We start from the raw sequence: 19494 nt of genomic DNA, 5'->3' as shown, positions 1-19494 counted from the left end.
ACTAATCTGTAAACAAAGCTATAAGCCCCTATAGATTCCTCTTTGGAAGCAGGACTCTTATTTTTTCATATTTGATGATTGCCAAATTCATTCAGTGATGCTATGGGATACAGTTTTAAATAAAATGGGAGAGTTGTTTTCCCCAAACTCATGAGCTTGACTTGCACTTTTGTGCTTCTTACATCAGCTTGGAAAACAAAATATAATGAAAGTTCATCGCAGTTTTCTTAATTTAATTATTTAGTATTGCGGGCCATGCTCTGCATAGAATAAAATATAGAAATCTCAAACGCATAGGACAATCTTATGCATGTCTACCCAAGGTTTAAGCCCCACTGTGTAGATTGGGTGTTACTCCCAAGTAACTTGGACTAAATTGCAGGCACTGTGTGCTACTAAGGAACTTGTGGAACATTACGGGCTCTCTTTAGTAACTACAATCTTTTAAAATGGTTTTATCAGTGATAAAGGAAGTACAGCAAGTGACCCAAGTGTTGGTTTGTGCTGACCTTTAAAGCCCTAAAGGGCCTCGGTCCTGTATACCTGAAGGAGCGTCTCTACCCCCATTGTTCTGCCCGGACCCTGAGATCCAGTGCCGAGGGCCTTCTGTTGGTTCCCTCACTGCAAGAAGCCAAGTTACAGGGAACCAGGCGGAGGGCCTTCTCGGTAGTGGCACCCGCCCTGAGGAACGCCCTCCCACCAGATGTCAAAGAGAAAAACAACTACCAGACTTTTAGAAGACATCTGAAGGCAGCCCTGTCTAGGGAAGCTTTTAATGTTTAATAGACTACTGTATTTTAATATTTTGTTGGAAGCCGCCCAGAGTGGCTGTGGAAACCCAGCCAGATGGGCGGGGTATAAATAACAAATTATTATTATTATAAATACTAAGGAAATGTTAATGGCACTGGGGAATACCTCTCATTCCTAGTTTTGCCTTAAATATTAAAAGGGTTTTAAATAGGAAGAAAATTTAATAGAGTTTGTTATTCTTCAAAAGGAGATAAACACAGAATTTGCTTCTGATGTGCAGTTTCTAGAACCTCCCAACCATCTTTTTTATAGCCTCAGAGGAATGTGTATATTTAGTGAGAATTCTAAATATGAGTATAGAGCATTTATGCAAAAGGTTTATAATGGCAGCTGAAGTTACCACACTGTGTCGGTATCAAGGTTTTGAAACATGCTGCAAAGGTTTTAATTAGGTTTTTGCATTCCAAATAAACAAGAGCGCCACAAATGTCTATTTTCTTTTACTGCATTATTTTATCAAAGTACTACGAAATTGCTGGAAAGCGAGTCAAGTCCATTCTGCGCAGGAAACATTCTGCGCCTTCCAACAAGGACACAGGAGTCAAATGGCTATTGTAATTATTATGCTGCAGTAGGTATAGATGTTGTCAGTCACACGGGCGCTGAATATGTTCAGCCGAAAGGAAATTTATGTTTACAAGGTTAAGGAATTTCAGAACATGAAAGTCCTGCACACTTTTGAAAGTTATCATTAAACAAACGTGTATTTTTTTTTGCAGACGCAGCTGTCTCCAAGCTTTGGGGAACAATCTGATCTCCCAATAAAATTCTGTAATAATATGAATAAAGAACAGTACTAAAAGCTACCAATCATCTACAGGAACCCTGGTTTCAATCTTAATCTAGGGGTTTCATCAGATTCTATGACCACCTCCACCCCACTTTCCAAACTCTTTGAACCAAATGCATGTAGTGTGTGTAAGCCCAGCTTTAGAACTGAATTTAGCATGGAGACCGGGGTAATCCATATGGTGCCCCCTCTGGGTGTTGGGACTCCCAACTCCCTCCAGACCTATCAATCATGGTCAATGGTCAGGGATTCTGGGAGCTGGTCCAACAACACTTGGAGAACCAAGGGTTAGCCAATCCTGATCTAGGCTCTTGACTAAGGCAGATCTCCAATAACTATAAAAAGCAAGAAAAGGAGAAAACAAAAATCTGAAGAAAGTCAAAATGGCTGCTTTTGGTGTTTCTGCCTCCTCTGAGATAAGCCCTCTGAACCTCTGTAAAGGTCCTTCAAGATCACGAAGACCAAAGGACATGGTCCCCATTTTTGGACACACCAGAGGATCCAAGGGGTACAATGTCTGAGGAAAGAAAGTGCCTTCTGCTATTTTACTGAGTTGCATACGGATTTGGCCTTTTTGGCCAAATCTGAAATCACCTCCTCACCTGCTGGGGAATGGGATAGGTATGGATCTGAGCTAAGTGAAAAAGAGCAAGAGAATAATAACTGGAATAGCTTTCAACCTGATAAAATCTCAATACAAAAGCTTTCAATTGTAACCCAAGAGCAACTCATTAAAGCTCAGGATTAACAAGCAGTATTTTGGGACAACTGCAAAAAAAGAACAAAAAATGAACCTGATCACCTGGATAATGGTACCTTGATGCACTGTTGCACATGGCGGTAATAACAAAGCCAGAAACCAGGCTTTGGGAAGAAGAATGGCAAAGCCACATCACACGCACCATTTCTACAAGTCGCTTCAGATAAATTGCCAACTTGCTACAAGGGCTAGGAAGACATTTCCTGGCTCGAAACTCAGTACTTGAATGGTTCAAGGGACTTCTAGTACTGTCAGGGGAAAAAATCAGAGGATAAATAAATATGTAAGAATAAGAATAGTTGACGTATTAACATATCCATGTGGGAAAGGGGTAGTACAGGGGTAGGCAACCTAAGGCCCATGGGCCACAAGTGGCCCACGGGGGTCGTTTAACCGGCCCATGAGCCGCCCCCAGAGCTGCCCATTCAGTGAGTCCCCGCGTGCTGCGCTAAACAAGCGCAGCGCAGGGACTCGCTTTCCTGGTGTCGGAAATCGCGTCTCCGCATGCTCAGATGCAGAAAATCGCATCTGCACAGGTGCAGGAAATCGCGACCGCGCGATCCGGCCCACGGAGGGATCTCCACTGGAGTTAACCAGCCCAGGCGAGGTAAACCTTGCTGACCCCTGGGGTAGTATGTTGCAATGGGGGAACTGGTTTCTTTTCACTGACCGAGTTCTGGGTTCAAATTCCTACACGGGTACAGTGAAAACTGCATGCAGAAAAGGGGAGGCACAACAATAAGCTGCACACCAAGCACTGCTGAGGCTACACAGGCGCCATACATTTCAATAGGGCATGGGTTTGAGCCTCAAACAATCTCCACTGGAGCAAGTGAAGCCGTGACTGGTGGATTGGACCCAGCGTGTCCTTTATCCAGAGGTGGCTTACCAGTCCCAAGGCCCATTCCACTGCCAGAACTGCAAGAAAAACCACCAGGTGTCAAAATCTCAGCACAAAAGCAGGTTTGTAAAAAATCGCAGCCCGTTTCGAACAGAACTCCACGCCAGTTATTTTAAATATTACATTATTTTTAATGTAAAAGATTTTACATAGCAGGAAGAGAAGCCGGATGAAGTGCCGCTTCTTAGGACTGCATTTTACTTCTGAATCAAACCACTAAAGAAAAGAAAAAAACTGACATAACAACATAATATGCTTGAATATTTCCTTGTGGGGGGACTGGGGGGGGGGAGGAGGAGGAGGAAAGGACTGGATTAGGTTTTAAGGAGATACGTATATAACACTTTGACTTAATGATCCAGTAAGAATGATTTCTGCTGACAATATAAAAAGCAAATGCCAGTGTTCCACCAGCCAGACTGATCTCCATATCTTCACTTTTATATAAAGGTTCTCTCCTGCCACATGAAACAATAGATTCTGCATTTCCCCCCTATGCTAATCTCTCTTTCTGGTGTACTTTACCTTCCAGTCTCTACCAACATTTTAATTCCGAGATAGGTCTAAAAAGAAATGCACAGGAATGCAGTTTTTATTTTAAAAAAGAAAAAACAACGCTCCCCCCCTCCCTCCTCTTTTGTTTGAAAGGCAGAAGCTCTTTAGAAGCCAAGTATCAGTTGTAAGCAACCACATATAAAAATATTACCCAGGGGTTAAAAGAAGGGGGATCGCCCTTCATTCACTTACCTGCGACAACGGTGTATTTACAAATGCTAAGACACACACACAAAAACCCCTAGCGCAGATTGCAACAGTTCACACCCTGCAAAATGTGGCCTATTCACTCCGTATAACAACATGAGGGAGGGGGAGGGGGGAGGAGGAGAGAGAATCCACATTCCACAAACGATCAAGCCCTTACACTTTGCTCAGTATTAAAGCATGTTTGCATGGAAAGTGACTCCATTTTGTTTAAAAAGCCATTCTTTTTTCTGGCACAGGAACAAGAAATATCTATACATGCATTTTTTAATTTATTTTATTTTGCAAGGGGGGAAGAGGGGAAAAAAGAGAGGATTACATGCATTGCCACATGCATTGCTGAAGAGATCAGAAAACTTAAAAAAAAAGTAAACCCCACCCCTCACCAAAAAAAAGAAAGAAAGAAAAAGCCACCCCCACCCACAGGGGCCGAAATGGATTAATGCTACACCTACTGAACGCGCGAGGAGTCCTTACCCGGGTGCTGCGTTTTCCTCCCAAGTGCAAACTGGGTTTTTAAAATATATATATGTATTTGCTTTTTCTACCTAATCTGCTCGCGGTGCCTCGCTGTACTTCAGCCTAACTTGCAAATATTTGCGTCCCTTTCTCTCGCTGCACCGAAGCCGCCGCCGCCGCCGCTCTGCAGCATTGCTCCTCACATCCTCTCCCCCGGTCCGTTCAAATAAATAGGTAAATAAATAGATAAATAGGTAAATGCAAGGAAAGGGAGGGATCGGACATTACATGAGAGGAGGAGGAGGAGGAGAAGAAAGGAGACAGCCCATTTCAAAGCATCTGGTAAGCCTCCCCGGGCAGCCTGCCAAAAGCCTCGGCTCAATCGCCCCCGAGCATGCGCACTCGCAGCCAACAGTGCGTCGCCATGGCAACCCCGCAGGCAGCCTCGAAGCATGAACAGCCATTCTGTTTGCAGCCTCGCAAGGCCGCAGACGACGAGGGGGAAGCGAAAGGGAAACACGGCCGCGTCGCCGCGCTTTCAGCCCGGCCAAGTTTCCTCCTCGTCCAACAGGCTCAAGAGCCGACCCCCCCCCCTCCGTGTAAGGGGGGGGAGGATTCGCAAAGTCCACATTGCTTATCCTACATAAACCCCCCCCCCCCACAAAGAATGACCCATTAAAAAGCAAGCAAACCACCACCACCCTCACCCTGTGCTTGGATTTAAAACAAACGCACACCCAAAAGCATGCAACTGCAGGATTTGGGCCAGGCGAAGTAAAACAAGCTCTTCCTGGTGCAATGATTTGCCGCTGCTTCCCTCGGAAAAAACCATGCACTGAGGGCTCTCCGCGTTTCCTAACTTTTTTAAAGGAAAGAACTTAAATCCAGAAATTAAGAAGCACCTGCGAGTTTTCTTAAGGACACCCAACGAACCTCTGGGGCTTCTCTTGCGTTAAACAAAGACAAATGGGGTTAGGCCCCCAAAGGGCGCGACAGTGCTCGCCTGCCATGTGCTTTTAAGGCCCACCGAGAATGGGGCACGGAAGAACGCCGTGAATAACGGGTCTCACAAACCATTGCTTCCTCCGAAATACAGTGGTACCTCGGGTTACAGGCGCTTCAGGTTGCAGACTCTGCTAACCCAGAAATAGTACCTTGGGTTAAGAACTTTGCTTCAGGATGAGAACAGAAATCATGCTCTGGTGGCACGGCGGCAGTGGGAGGCCCCATTAACTAAAGTGGTGCTTCAGGTTAAGAACAGTTTCAGGTTAAGAACGGACCTACGAAACGAATTAAGTACTTAACCCGAGGTACCACCGTAGTCCCCACTCCCCCATCCACAAAAGGCAGTCAGGCCAGGGATTCGGGCTGCTAACCTGTGTTTATAAACTGGGCCCGCTCCTATGCCAGATGTGCCCATTTGTAGCAGGTGAAGCCACCCACACTACTCACTCTCCAAACTGCCTCCACACAAATCCTACTTCAGGCTTAAAGTCCTAAGAGCAGGACCCACAAGCTACAGAAAAAGACTGGAGAATGAATGGGTTGCTCTCCAGATGCAGCTGGACGCCCAGCTCCCATCAGCCTCAATAAGCATGGCCGACGGTCAGGGTCCAAGAATGTCTGGGGTCACAGGTTCCCCATCACTGTTATAGGAGGAGACCCAAGAGAGCAGCAGAACCACCGTCAAGAGAGACACTTGATTGGCAAGCCGAATGAAGCCTTAATTTGTTATTCCAGTTTTTATTAAAATCACTTAATGCCCTTGAAGGGTGGACTTTGTGAAGGGAGGCCAAACACTGCTACTTATTTCTAAGGAAATAAAAAAAATTCCTTCCAGTAGCACCTTAGAGACCGACTAAGTTTGTTCTTGGTATGAGCTTTCGTGTGCATGGTATCTGAAGAAGTGTGCATGCACACGAAAGCTCATACCAAGAACAAACTTGGTTGGTCTCCAAGGTGCTACTGGAAGGAATTTTTTTATTTTGTTTCGACTACGGCAGACCAACACGGCTACCTAGCTGTAACTAGTTCTAAGGAGTGTGCAATGAGGTTGCAAGAAGAAAAGAGGAATAAAAGTTAAGATTAACCAAGGAGTCAGGAAAGCTTAAATAAAGAAATAATTGCTCATGGGGGGAGGAGGAGCAGGCCTGTTTGACTTCAGCCTGGAGTGTATTTCACAGATTGACTATCCAAGGGGAAACCAGCTTGCTAAACGCACAGGTAACACTGAACCTGCTGAGATGCACGAAATTGATCTTTTCAAAGAGAAAAACCAACATGGCTTCATTAGTAGGAAGTCCCCTCTTTCAGTATTTACGTTCTCTGATAAAGTAGATGGTGCCCCACAAACTGAAGGCGTTAACACAGCAGAAGCATTAATGGTTCGTTTTCCCATAAGGCCTGGCCTCTGGCACCCTGCCAGAGAGATCCAATATGGCAAATGGTGCTCCTGTTTTCAGATGAACTTCAGATGCTGTTGGATCCCAACCCTTGTTCACTTGAGTCATCATGGCCAACAGTCGGAGGTGATGGGAGTTGAGGTCCAGCAACATTTGGAGGGCCACAAAATCCCCATCCATTTTAGGACTTTGCAGCTGGTTAACATCCAGTTTAGACTATTCACAACTCGGTGTGCATGCGTGCTACCTTTAAAGACACCCCAGAAACTGCAGTTGGTTCAAAACAGAGGCATTAGGGTTCTTGGCAGAGAATTTGATCATTTTATGCCAGTGCTTTAGAAGTAACTTACATAGTCTTGGCACATTAAAAAAAAATATTTAAAAAATTCGCATTTTACATTCCAGAAATGAAGCTTCTATTAAGCCAGAAAGTGTTATTTTGTAAAGAAGAGAGAAGATTGCATAGCATTACAGGAATGTGAATGAGGTGTTTCATCTCTTGCTTTATCCTGCAAAAAACGAATAAGGCTCACCTCTCAATAAGTTTATTTTCATGATTGTAATATGTAGTATTCCTTTTGTAAACTAATTTTATCATCAGGATGGTCTCCCAGGTTTTCCTCACACATTCTATCAGTGTTGGAAGATTTTTATTTTCCCCACTGCTAAGCTATACAAAGCTTTGCTGCTATCAGAACAGTTATTTACCAATTAGAGATTGTTGTTTATAACTTCAGACCAAGGCATGCATATAAGAGCAGTTTTTGAATTCCTCAAAAGTGTATAATCAATGCTTTCATGTATTATTTTCAAAATTGTTGCCCCCTGAGTCTTTATTTTTATGCAGTTACAAAATATTTCTGTCTTTGTATTTTTACAACCCCCACAATGTGTATTTTGACTATATTTTGCTCAGGCTATAAGGAGTATCCCATTTACTCCACCAGTCAGCTCCTCCACTGCACTTTTCAAAAAATCAGAGGGGGTGTGAGGAGAGATCTCTCAATGAAAACTTTTTTCTTTTTGCTTGCATCTTTCTATCTCATTCATCCTGAACTGCTGTGTGCTGCTGTTTTGTAACTCCGATATTGGTTGTCTTGTAGTTTTATTTTAGGATCTAAACATTGTGCACTGTATTCCTTTTAATTGTATTTTTTTTGTAACCCACCCTGGGACCCTGTGGTGAAGAGTGGGCTAAAAGTATGTACAAAAAATAAGGGAAAGAAAAAAATCTGTGAAAAGGAGATCAAGAACACAGTGGTACATTTAAGTTGCATATACACAATAAATTTAAAGTATTTCCCTCCCATCTAAGAACCATCCCTCTTAAAATATAGTTCCCATAATTCTTTTTTTTTGGGGGGGGGGGCGTCAGGGGAGAATGTGCCTTAAATGTATTATGTGGATGCAGCCTTAAAGAGCTCTTCTAAGCCATGGTATAAGAGCAACATTATGATTTGCTGGGGGGAAAACACAAGCAGCTTTATTTGAAGATGCCAAGTCCACTCGTCATGGATTCAGAAAGAAAGAGTTAGAGGAACTCAAGTTTACCCTGAAGTTTATACCTTCAGTATACCCTGAAGATTGATTCCTTCACTGCTGGAAAGAGTACTGAGAGAAACCACAATTGCTTGGAGTCCTGAGGCTTCATCACCGATGGCTGGGATAGGCGATAATGTAAATATAACCACATAAAATTAAGAGGAACAATAGCTATAACTAGTGAAGTGGGGGGCAGCTGATTCTGAACTTGAGTATGGAAATGCCCGCCTCCTTTTTGAAGCACAATGACTCCTGAGCATATCAGGATAGAAATTCTGCCTCAGTTGTCTGCAAGATTTGTATTTTAGCTCTTCAGACTACACGTATTTTAAATTAATGTGAAAATAATCTGCATCTCGTCTGCAGTAACTTCAGTGATGCGCACCTGAGAGTTAGTTAAGTAGCCTTCAAGTGTTCTAATGCTGTCCCCAAACTAAAATGAGGTTCAATTAAAAAGCCACAGACATCTCCTAGGATTCCACCCGCTTGGAAGATTCAGGAAAGACAAAAGAAAGTAGATTGTACATTGTAAAACTATGGAATTCGTTCCCACAGTGATGACCAACTTTGGTGGTTTTAAAAGATTAGCCAAATTCATGGGTCAGGCTACCAAAGACTACTTGCCGCAATGGCTCTGTAACTGGGGATCATGAGAGAGTGCTGTTTCACTCAGGTCCTGCTTTCAGACGTCACGTAGCGATCGAGGTGGCCATTGTGAGAAAAGGATGCTAGACTAGATTGGCCTGATTCAGCAGGCTGTTCTTATGTACCATCATTATTACATGCAGAAGAAACATTTAAAAAGTCTATCTCCATCCCCCCCAATCCTGCTGCCATTGTCTACTACCTATAACACAGGGGTGGCCAACTCCGAAGAGACTGCGATCTACTCAGAATTAATAACGGGGGTTGAGTTGTCGAGGGTTTTTTAGGGGGAGCCAGTGATCTACCAGTGATCTACCACAGATGTCCAATGATCTACCAGTAGATCACGATCTATCTACCTGTTGGAAATGCCTGCTATAACACACACATGCATTTTCCACCTGGTTCTGCATCCCAGGAGTGCAAAATAATGCAACTATTAAGAACATTATGCGCAGTATAATAATAATATGCCACAGGAAAAAGCATGCTTCAGTGTTGCTCACTCAAAATGGCCTTCAGTGTTTTTTGAAAGGATTTTTAATTTCCTGAAATTAGTAACTCTCTGAAATTAAGATTTTCAAGCCTAGCATTTATCAAAATGTGCCCTCATCTAACCTACATTAATGTTCCTATGGAAAGTAACCTGGAAAGAAATTGCTCAAAGTAACAAATGGAATCCTCTTTCGCAGGAACATGTGAAAAAGCTAAGAACATTCCTCTTGTGTTCAGTATCTGTTAGGTCAGTTTCTACAGTTTCCAGTTGCAGTGGGGACACCATCCAAAGATGGTCTGAAATCTTCCCCTGCTACTCTCTCTGCATCTCTCGCACATGTTCAGATAGGATACTATTTGCTTTTTATTCCTGCTAGCTAGGCTGCACTTACTCCCCAAAACAGTTTTGGGTCAGGGAGAAGTCACACACCTCACAGCTCTTAAGAGACAGAAACAGCCAGCCACCAGAAGGAGACATGCTTCTTAGAGTGGGGGCATGGGAATGTGGAGCTTTCACTGGCTCTTTCCACTGTGTCACCAGCCATTCTGTAGCTCCGTCTAGGAGCAAACACAGCAGAAAATGTTGGTATTTGCTTCCATTTAAGTATCTATAGCTGGAATAGGAAACTTGTGGTCCTCCAGATGTTGCTAGACTGTAAATCCCTTATCCCTGACAACTGGCCACGCTAGCTGTCACATCTGGAGGACCACAGGATCAATCTGTAGGATCAAGCTATTTTTTTCCTTGAAATTATTTTCAAACATGACATTTGAGGAGCTCTGTTATATGTGGAGCGTATTAAGTTACACGTGTACAAAGGAAAGCCAACCCACTCACCACTACTTCTTCCTCCTTATGTTCTCTTTTGTCTTCCTCTTCATCACTCCCAGGCTCCCCGCCATCTTCTTCATCACTGCTGGAGGATTCCAAGATTTCCCGCATATCCATCTTCCAATTCGAAGGTATAACTTTCAGACTGAAGAAGGAGCTCGCCTCTTGTAACCCTTCGGAGGAAAACGTCCCGTGCTTACTCATTCAAGGTACTAAGAATCAAAACTGCATTATTACCAATTGGCGCTATCCTTGCTCCTTTTTCAGCCATATGTTAAGGTCACAAATTCAATATTGGGTTATCAAGAGGAAGGTGAGAAACTAATGCCAAAATAAAATAATAAAATAAAGGCGCACTTCCAAGGGGCATATACCAAATTAAGACACGATTACCTTTCTAACAACTACTAGGCAAGTAATTTGCGCCCCATAACCCGTGGATTTGCACCCCCTAACCCTAACCCCCAGATGTTGCACCTGGCCCCCCCTGCACCCCCACGCTACGCCACTGGTCCTTGGGAGTTCCAAAAGCCTGTCATGTTCCTTAGAGCATCCTATTAATTGTGTCACTGTACAAACTTGGCTCGCATGCATATACATACATACATACATCTCTGCCCTATAAGCCCCTACAGTATTTTTACACTTCTATCTGATTTCACTCATAACATGCCGCTTTCAATATATGACATCCAAGATGTCAATACACCCTAAGCATAGGCATTTGTTTACCAGGGTATCTACTGGTAATACTAGCCTAACATCTTAAATAATGCTCACCTTCTGCAAAGAGTCAAACTAATAGTATCCCACTATAACGTTCATTATCCTAGAAGTATAATGCTCTGAAATTGCAAATCAAGTACCTGTGATAACCAGAAAATTGTACAGTGGTACCTTGGTTCTTGAACGCAATCCATTCTGAAAGACTGTTCAAGTTCCGAAACGTTTGAAAACTGAGGCGCAAAGGGCTGTTTGCAAATTCAGCTGAGAAAATTGAAAAACACACAGTGGAAGCCGTTCGACTTATGAGGCACGTTCGAAAACGGAAGCATTTACTTCCAGGTTTTCAGTGTTCTGGTTCCGAAATGTTCGTCAATGGAGACGTTTGAGAACCAAGGTACCAATGTATATTGCTTGACAGGGAAGATTCCTTTAGAGAATCTACTGCAAGAATGGCCACATTCCTGCATTTTCCTTTTAAGCTGTTTCAATGTGGGCTGGAAACAGAAATATATGCAGCCTAACTCTTATGGCCAGATTTATGGGCTCTGCTGCTCACACCCAGGTGTTCCACAAATCCTTGACTCTTGGGACACTTCTCCTGCACACTGGCCACCAAATACAGTGGTGCCTCGCAAGACGAAATTAATTCGTTCCGTGAGTTTTTTCGTCTTGCGGTTTTTTTCGTCTTGCGAAGCACGGTGCCAGAAAAGTTTTGGAAAAGCTTCAAAAATCACCAGAGTCTTCAAAAACCTCAAAAAAGGCTACCACACCGCGTGCTATGAGTTGCTCCTCGAAGTCAAGTCGCAACTGTATTAACGGTTTTAAGAAAAAGGAAACAAACTTGCAAGACGTTTCCGTCTTGTGAAGCAAGCCCATAGGAAAAATCATCTTGCGAAGCAACTCAAAAAATAAAAAACCCTTTCGTTTTGCGAGTTTTCCGTCTTGCGAGGCATTCGTCTTGCGAGGTACCACTGTAGTCACATGGACATTTCCATTCTTTTAGGAATTCTACTCCTTGCAATCTATATGAACTGCCTACAACACTTATGTGCTTCATTATCCTGAATAGAACCTAACTACAGATTAGTTAGGAAGGTAAGGCGTTTCCGTGCGCTGCTCTGGTTTCGCCAGAAGCGGCTTAGTCATGCTGGCCACATGACCAGGAAGCTCTCTGCTGACAAACACCGGCTCCCTCGGCCTATAGAGCGAGATGAGCACTGCAACCTGAGTCGTTCGCGACTGGACTTAACTGTCAGGGGTCCTTTACCTTTACCTTTAAACCCATAATCAATAACCTGTACTTTGTGGACAGGCCTGTCTACTGGTCTCTGCCTCCCTTCTGCAAGTGCATTACCAGTTTATGTTCCATTTCTAAGCTTGTACAAGACTATTGTCCACGTAACACTGGATGGACCTGCCCTGGGACCATGTGGATTCCGTCTCTATGACTAGTTGCATAACTATAATTGCATAACTAATTTGCTTTCGTAAACAGTTTATACAGTAACTTTTGAAATTTACCTTTTCTAGAAGACAACTCGGATTTTGTAACATTTAGGATGTCTAATTCCTCAATGTCCTTTCTTGCTACTGAATAACTGCAAGAGAATTGTTTAATTGGATTAAATATGCCACATTTATTTTCCCGAAGCTTCTCATTTTAAAAAAGTATACCTCTGTGTTTACTCTTTCTTTGATACCATGCATTTGCACCAATCGCCATTTTTAAACAGCTGAACAAGTTATCCCAATGCTTAAATTTACTAAAGTTAACCTATGGGCAGGGACCACCCATCTATATGAAGATGTTTCTGCATGAATTAATGCAGGTGATGCAGTGCTTCTGTCTGAATAATCTGAAATACATGCCATACTACTGTATGGCTCTCTTGCACCACTAATTAATGAGTTATAGGGATACATATTATAGTTGCAAGCCTTATCAGTAAAGGAACTAGAACTAGATGAACAGTCCATGAGGTTGCAAGTTAAGAACACTGTATTTTCCAATGCAATCTTGTATCTGGTATGCAATAATTAAATACAGAAAGTAAAATATTATTCATTTTGTTTTCATTTGTGCCCTTTTTTCTGCCAAAAGGAAATCCAAAGCAGCAGACAGTAAGTGCAAAGCAATCAATGGAAAAACTCTGATACAGATACAAAAATGTCAATTATAATCTTTCATTCTAACAAGCAGTAGCTTTTATTGAACTGTAACTTATCTTCACTGATGAACTCAAAGGGCAGCTGTATTTAACTTTTGGTGACATGCATTTTTAAAAATTAAAAACAAAAATAAATCATTTGATAAAAAGCCAAGTACTGAAACAAAATTTTTACATGTGTCTCTATAAAGGACAGCATCCTTCAATGTATTTCCTTTCTTTACTTGCAGTCTCACAGTACGGAAGAGTTCAGATGTTCAGGCCAGGGAAATAACTGTTCACCTGAAGGCAGCTTCACCAAGCTAAGTACCCAAATACCAACAAGGAAGTAATAAGGTGCTCTGAGCATGGAAGTCAGCATCAATGTAACTTAATCTGACATGGCTAATCATCATCATCTTCTTCATCAGCATAGTTCTTAAAAATTTTGTTGTTTTAAAAATAAGGCAAAAAGACAAATGTGAAATATCTTGTAACTGTCTTGGTAAGTCTGTACCCTTAATTGGTTCTTTTCCAATGGAAAGCCTTTCTGAATGAGGGGTTGGGGCAAGAAGTCTTGCGAAAATTCCATCACATATTGTATGAAGTAGGAAAAATATAAGCAGGAAATGGATTGTGAGTTTTAAACACACTTCCAAAATTATTTTGGTAGCTCCACAGCTAATAGCTTGCAGCTGAAAATTTGCATGCCACAAAGGCAAGATAGTGTTTTATATTAAACTTTAACACAAAATTGATCATCCTAGTGAAGAATGAAAGTCTTCCACAAGATTCATGCTTACCTTTTGGAATACCCTAATTAAGAATATCCTGTTAAATTTCATGATCACTGGTGGAATTTAGTCTGCTACCTTAATTATGTCCTTCCTGCATTTACTCTTGACAATAGGATTATGTAGAAAAGGTTCTGACTTTGGAGGAGGGCTAAGTTAAACCACTGAACTTTAACTTGTCAGTTGATTATGTATTTATTTTGCAACACACCAAACCTGAGAGATAGAGAGATGTCTAGAAAAACTACTCACAATTTGGAATCTGAAAAAGATCTCACTAAACACTGGTCCTTTTTCACTGCAATGTCATCGCTGCAGCTGGGAGATAAGACCTGAAGTTTCAAAAAGAACACATGGCATTGAGTATTTTTAAAAATTGCTCCTACTAAGGGGGTGGGGGGAAAGGTTTCATACATCATGTTTCAGCTCTGTTATGGCAACTCCTAATAGCAGCATTTTATTTTCCAGAACAAATCCACTAGGTAATGACACTGTGGGGAGGTAATTTTTTCTTCCATCTCTCATAATGCTGGAGATCACCCAGTTAAAATAGCAGTAAGCTCAGGACAGAAAAAGCATTTCACACCATGAGCCATAAAGATACAAGAGGAAATAGCAGCCTCAATATTATTTCTTTAAAAATTAGCAAATTCCTGGAGGACAGATGCCACACTGGTTATAATCTATGATGGCTAAATATAATCAGAGACCATATGCAATATATCAGATGCTGCCAACAAACTTGAGGAAAGGCCACCAGCTGTACAATTTATGTGGCATTTCGTTAGTTACTGTCAGAAAGGCAATGAGACCAAAAGGAGCCTGATCTGATCCCTAAAGGCAATTATTATGTTATTAAAGTACTGCGAACTTCCCACAAAACAAGACAGACAATCCAGTAAATTTCCATCGTTAAAATCATGTGTATATAACAACTGCAGCCAAGATCTCTGCCTTTCCACCCGCACAACAACCCCAACTATGAAATTACATATGCGTATGTACTCCCAAGATCAAACTGGCTCAGGTTCACACTTAAAAGAGGTTTGATTGGGGAAGGGTCATAGCTCAGTGGCATGCATCAGGTCTCTGCATGCATCAGGTCCAATCCCAGCACTTCCAGGTAGGGCACGGAAAGACTGCCTGCATTAAACCCTGATGAGTCACTGCCAGTCAGTGTTGACAATACAGGGCTAGATAGGACAGCAACTTTCTATATTCTTGGTTATCCTGGTCAGCTTCTTCAGTGCCAAGCTCTTCATCAGAAATAATTTGTTAACCTTAAAATGTGCACCAGTAGATTCAAGCCTATAAGTCTGAAAAGTGAAGCTTATTCATAAGAGTAAAATCTTCCTACTTTATTGAGGGTGTTGTCGTTTGCCAGTCATGCATTCTAAATGCACACCAGCACCACATGATCGGGCAGCTCATTCCCACTGTTTTGAGAGGCTGAAAGGACTGTACTAAGTAAACCCTCGTCTCAGAAGAGGGGATGCATGCATGTTAAACAACACCGGGGGCTTTGGGAACTACTAAATATAGCTGCTTCCTGTGACAATGCCACAGAACCCTACTGCTTTTAAATCTTTAACTTCCTCCGATTTTGCACACATTATACATGCTCCTCCTCCTGCCCCCATCTTGAGGAACTCCATGCATTCCAGAGCATTTTCCCAATTAGGAAAGTTACACCAATAAGAAAAATTTCACTGCCATAAAGGCAGGAGCTCCAGGGATTAGCAATGCGCTATTGACAGTGATCCCTAAATCCTCACGCTTGTCTATTAATATACATATTTATATACAAATCCAGATATTTAACTAAAAGAAGACTGACTCCCATTTGGCTCCCCTTCTCCTCAACTATCATCAGGCTGCAGCAGAAGGAGAGATAGAGAGTGGGTCCATTCCATCAGGCTGCTCTAGTTCCTGAACTATTTCTACTCAAACTGAGCACTTTAATAACAACTCTGTATATTTAAGAAATGCTGCCCAGGTTGGCTTGTTTTCCCTCCCCATCCCATTCTTGCCTATTGTTTTGTGGCTTGCAAGCCTCCAGGTAGGACTTTTTTATAAAGCATTTATATTCTGCTCTTCAGCTGAATAGGTTCTGTCTTGTTTTTAATCTGTCGCAAGTGACATAAATCATGATGATGATTAAAAAACCCAGTCCAAATGACTGCATAGTGAGCTCTGCAAATGCAAAAAAGGAAAATCCTAGTGCATGCAAGCGTATTTTACTTGTACCTAAAAGAGGAATCATAGTAAATCTAAATAAAAAGGCTGCTTTCACACAAAAAACCCACCTATGAAAAGAATGACCATGGCAAATCAAATGAGTAACACAGTAAGATTTCATCTAAAACTACATTTTCTCCAACTTAATCATGAGTCCGAAGGCTCAACCTAAACAGGTATATCTTCCTTCTGAAACCTGCTAAGAAATGAAAGTGTTTGGGTGCCCACAATGCATGCTTGTTTTAGCTAAAAATAATTTATATGTCTAATTGCATTTGACGCGAACAGCATTCAAACCACGTGGGCATGCACACACAGAAACCACAATTGGGTTTCATCATGCTGAACTTTGTAGTATGCAGGAGGAGCAAAAGCTATGGAATTTTCCTTCAGAATCAGGTGGGAAAGATGAATCTCCCACTGGGTTGAGCAGGGTTCCCATCAGCCAAGTGGGATTTCAGGGACTTCTATTCAAAGTACTTAAATTAGGATAATGGGCAAGGTGGGAACTGGAGGAACTGGAGGAGGCAGCCATGATGGGAACTAGAGGAAACAGCCATGAACTTATAGCAGGATCTCAGTGATGATGCAGATGTCATAGAAACAAGTTCCATAGGAAACTACATTTTCCCCACCGAACGTATTTACCAGGAAGGTTTATATTCTATGTAGTCAGGTAGCAGAACCTGCCTTTGTGCAGGAACTGATTGAGCAAGAGTTGCACTACCAAGAATGTAAAAAAAACCAACATTTTCAATATGGACTTAATGCATTAATCCCCCCCCCAAAAAAGAAGCATTTCCTTAAACTTGGAGACCTAGGAGCATTATTTATTTATTGATTTATTTATTGTCACCTTTCTTTGAACAAGATCTCAAAGCCGTTTTACACTCAAATCTGGTTTCAAAAGGCGTTTTGCCCCGTTGAAGTTCCTCCCCTTTGAAAAGCATCTGACTTTTGTCCCCTATTATAAAAGCCCCTGAATATTTCTCACTCACCAAAGCTGGATACCACTCAGCCTCCTCAGAGCTGGGAGTCACGCTGACAACTTTACCAAGCAATTCATCGTTAAGACGCCTCTTATCATCATCATCCTCTTCACTACTTTCTTCCTCTTTTTCATCTTCATTACTAGAGAGTTAAACATACAGCAATTATAGACAGCCCGAATGTGGAGATTAACAGGAGCACATAACCTCGTCGCAGCCTTGATACCTCAACAGCTCTTGCTTTGCAACCTCCTTCCTTTTTGCGGGAAATGGCTTAACACAAAGCAGAATGCAGCAGGCTAAATATTCGCCCTGTGCTGACATACGTGCATTGTGCTGTCGAGAGGTGGTGGGGCTAGAATCAAGAACTCTTGCATGTGTGGTGCTGCCATGGCTGCAAGCCAGAGGACTCATGGGGCTGGGCTCTGCTGTTATTCTCAAAAGTGCCTCAACCAACCCACGTAGCCTACCAGTCTCCTTACACCCGGAAGGATTCCAAGTCAGCATGGGCTTTACTTGGTGACCCAGCAAAGACAGCTTCTCTGTGTTCACAGTTAGTTCTGAAATTCAGCACTTCCAAGAATAAACCGCCAATATTTATTGTTGCCAGGGAAGTTTGAATCAAGGCTTGAATGGAGCTCGTTAAAACACTAGTCCTTCTTTTAAAGCACTTATGTGCTTCAACCTTATCTCCTCCTTGTCCTCTCTTATGCCCTTAATCTTGTTCTTTCCACCTAAGCTTATATTCTGCCAATTTTTGTCTTTTTCTACCACTCTCATATCCATGCCTTTTCTATTCTCGAAACACCCTCCTCCCCTCTAACAAGCAAGCTAAAACAAGGCATGCATCTATCTAATTTTAATAAGGAAGATTTAAATGCAGCTTGGCTTGCCTGTTACTTTAGGCATGCTTCTTCACATACATGCTTCTATATACTTCAGAACATTTTTATGTTGTTATTTTAGGCTTTGTCCTGAAATACAGCGTGTACGTGTACGTGTGTGTGTGTGTGTGTGTGTGTGCGCGCGCGCACATTTTAAAATTTACTGAGATTTAAAAACTGAAAGCCCTGTGTACCAAAAATAGTCCAAGTCCTACACCAAGACAAGCCAGTATGCATACAAATTATTAAAAAGTGTGAAATAGTTTTGTATAATTAATTCAGCTTCTGTTAGTCCCTAAATGGCAAGGAGCTTTTGCAGGGTCCTGTCCTCTGATAACTCCAGCACATTTTCAAGTCTGACTTCACAGCAACAGAAGGAAGAAAGTTAAAGAAGAAATGGCTTCCAGGATGCAGAATTCCACGCAGCACTACACTTCTGCAGAATCCTAAAACCCAAGTTCGAGATGCTTCCTGTCACTGCATTTCTCAGCCACTTCTGCAACTCCACCAAACAGCGAGATCTCCAAGGATATTTCAATGGGAAGTGTGCTTTCCATTTCAGAAGAGACTTGACGCAAGAAGGGAGACAGGAAGCCCAAGACACTTCTCCACCTCAGAAGCCATTTATGCACTTTGTCCAAAGGCTGTCACCTTCTGGACTGCATCAGAAGAAATGGGTAGCCTATCCTTCTGAGGAAACGTTGTCCTCTGAGTGGGGCATTTCTTGTGTTTTGTATGGTGAAAGGCAAATCTCTTGAAAATTAGGGGATTCCAGGAAACTGTGGGTGGTATGATTGTGGGTGGAAAGAAGGAAAGTAAAGTGTAATTGCACAACATTATGTTCCTTGCAAGGGAGGCACACTTCTTCTAAGCTCATCACTGAAGACCAAACCTGCCTTCCTCGTTACAATGCAAGGGAAAGATTAGGTCTGAGAAAAGCCCAGTAATACTATTAGCAAAAGAAGGCATCACAAAACACTCACACAGGAAGAGAGGATCTCCTTCCTCTGTTGGATTTCTTCCCAATCACCGGCGTTCCAAAGTGCTCTGGGTTTGTTAGTGGCAGTTGGTCAAGTGTCTGGGAGAGGAAGGGGAAAATATGACAACTTGCTAATTTTCCAGTTAAAAGAAGTGTTAAGTTTACAGCTTCAGAATGAAACAGCCTTACCTCACTTTCTGCAAAGTGCCTCTCTCCCTTCAGACACAACGATGTCCGTCTCAAAGTCCTTTCATCACCGTCATCAAAAACTAAACAAAGCCAAACCAATAAAATCACATAAAGGAAAAACCACTTTATTTGCGAAGGCAAGTAAAT

General features: G+C 42.2%; 1 protein-coding gene across 5 annotated transcripts in view; it reads right to left on the bottom strand.

Moving 5' to 3' along the window:
* The window catches only part of ARID4A (AT-rich interaction domain 4A), a 62922-nt gene that overhangs the window by 28635 nt on the left and 14793 nt on the right, over positions 1 to 19494 (bottom strand). For all 5 annotated transcript variants that reach the window (XM_081191292.1, XM_081191290.1, XM_081191294.1 and 2 more), the window contains 6 exons: positions 19348 to 19427; positions 19163 to 19257; positions 17305 to 17437; positions 14321 to 14400; positions 12649 to 12725; positions 10408 to 10574 (listed from right to left, as the gene is read on the bottom strand). In XM_081191292.1, the coding sequence (XP_081047418.1) occupies positions 10408 to 10574; positions 12649 to 12725; positions 14321 to 14400; positions 17305 to 17437; positions 19163 to 19257; positions 19348 to 19427 (632 nt within the window). The remainder of the gene's footprint in view (positions 1 to 10407; positions 10575 to 12648; positions 12726 to 14320; positions 14401 to 17304; positions 17438 to 19162; positions 19258 to 19347; positions 19428 to 19494) is intronic.

Source organism: Podarcis bocagei (genome assembly GCF_964188305.1).
Source record: "Podarcis bocagei genome assembly, chromosome: 1".
Lineage (NCBI taxonomy): Eukaryota > Metazoa > Chordata > Lepidosauria > Squamata > Lacertidae > Podarcis > Podarcis bocagei.
This window is presented reverse-complemented; position numbering and strand designations above follow the sequence as displayed.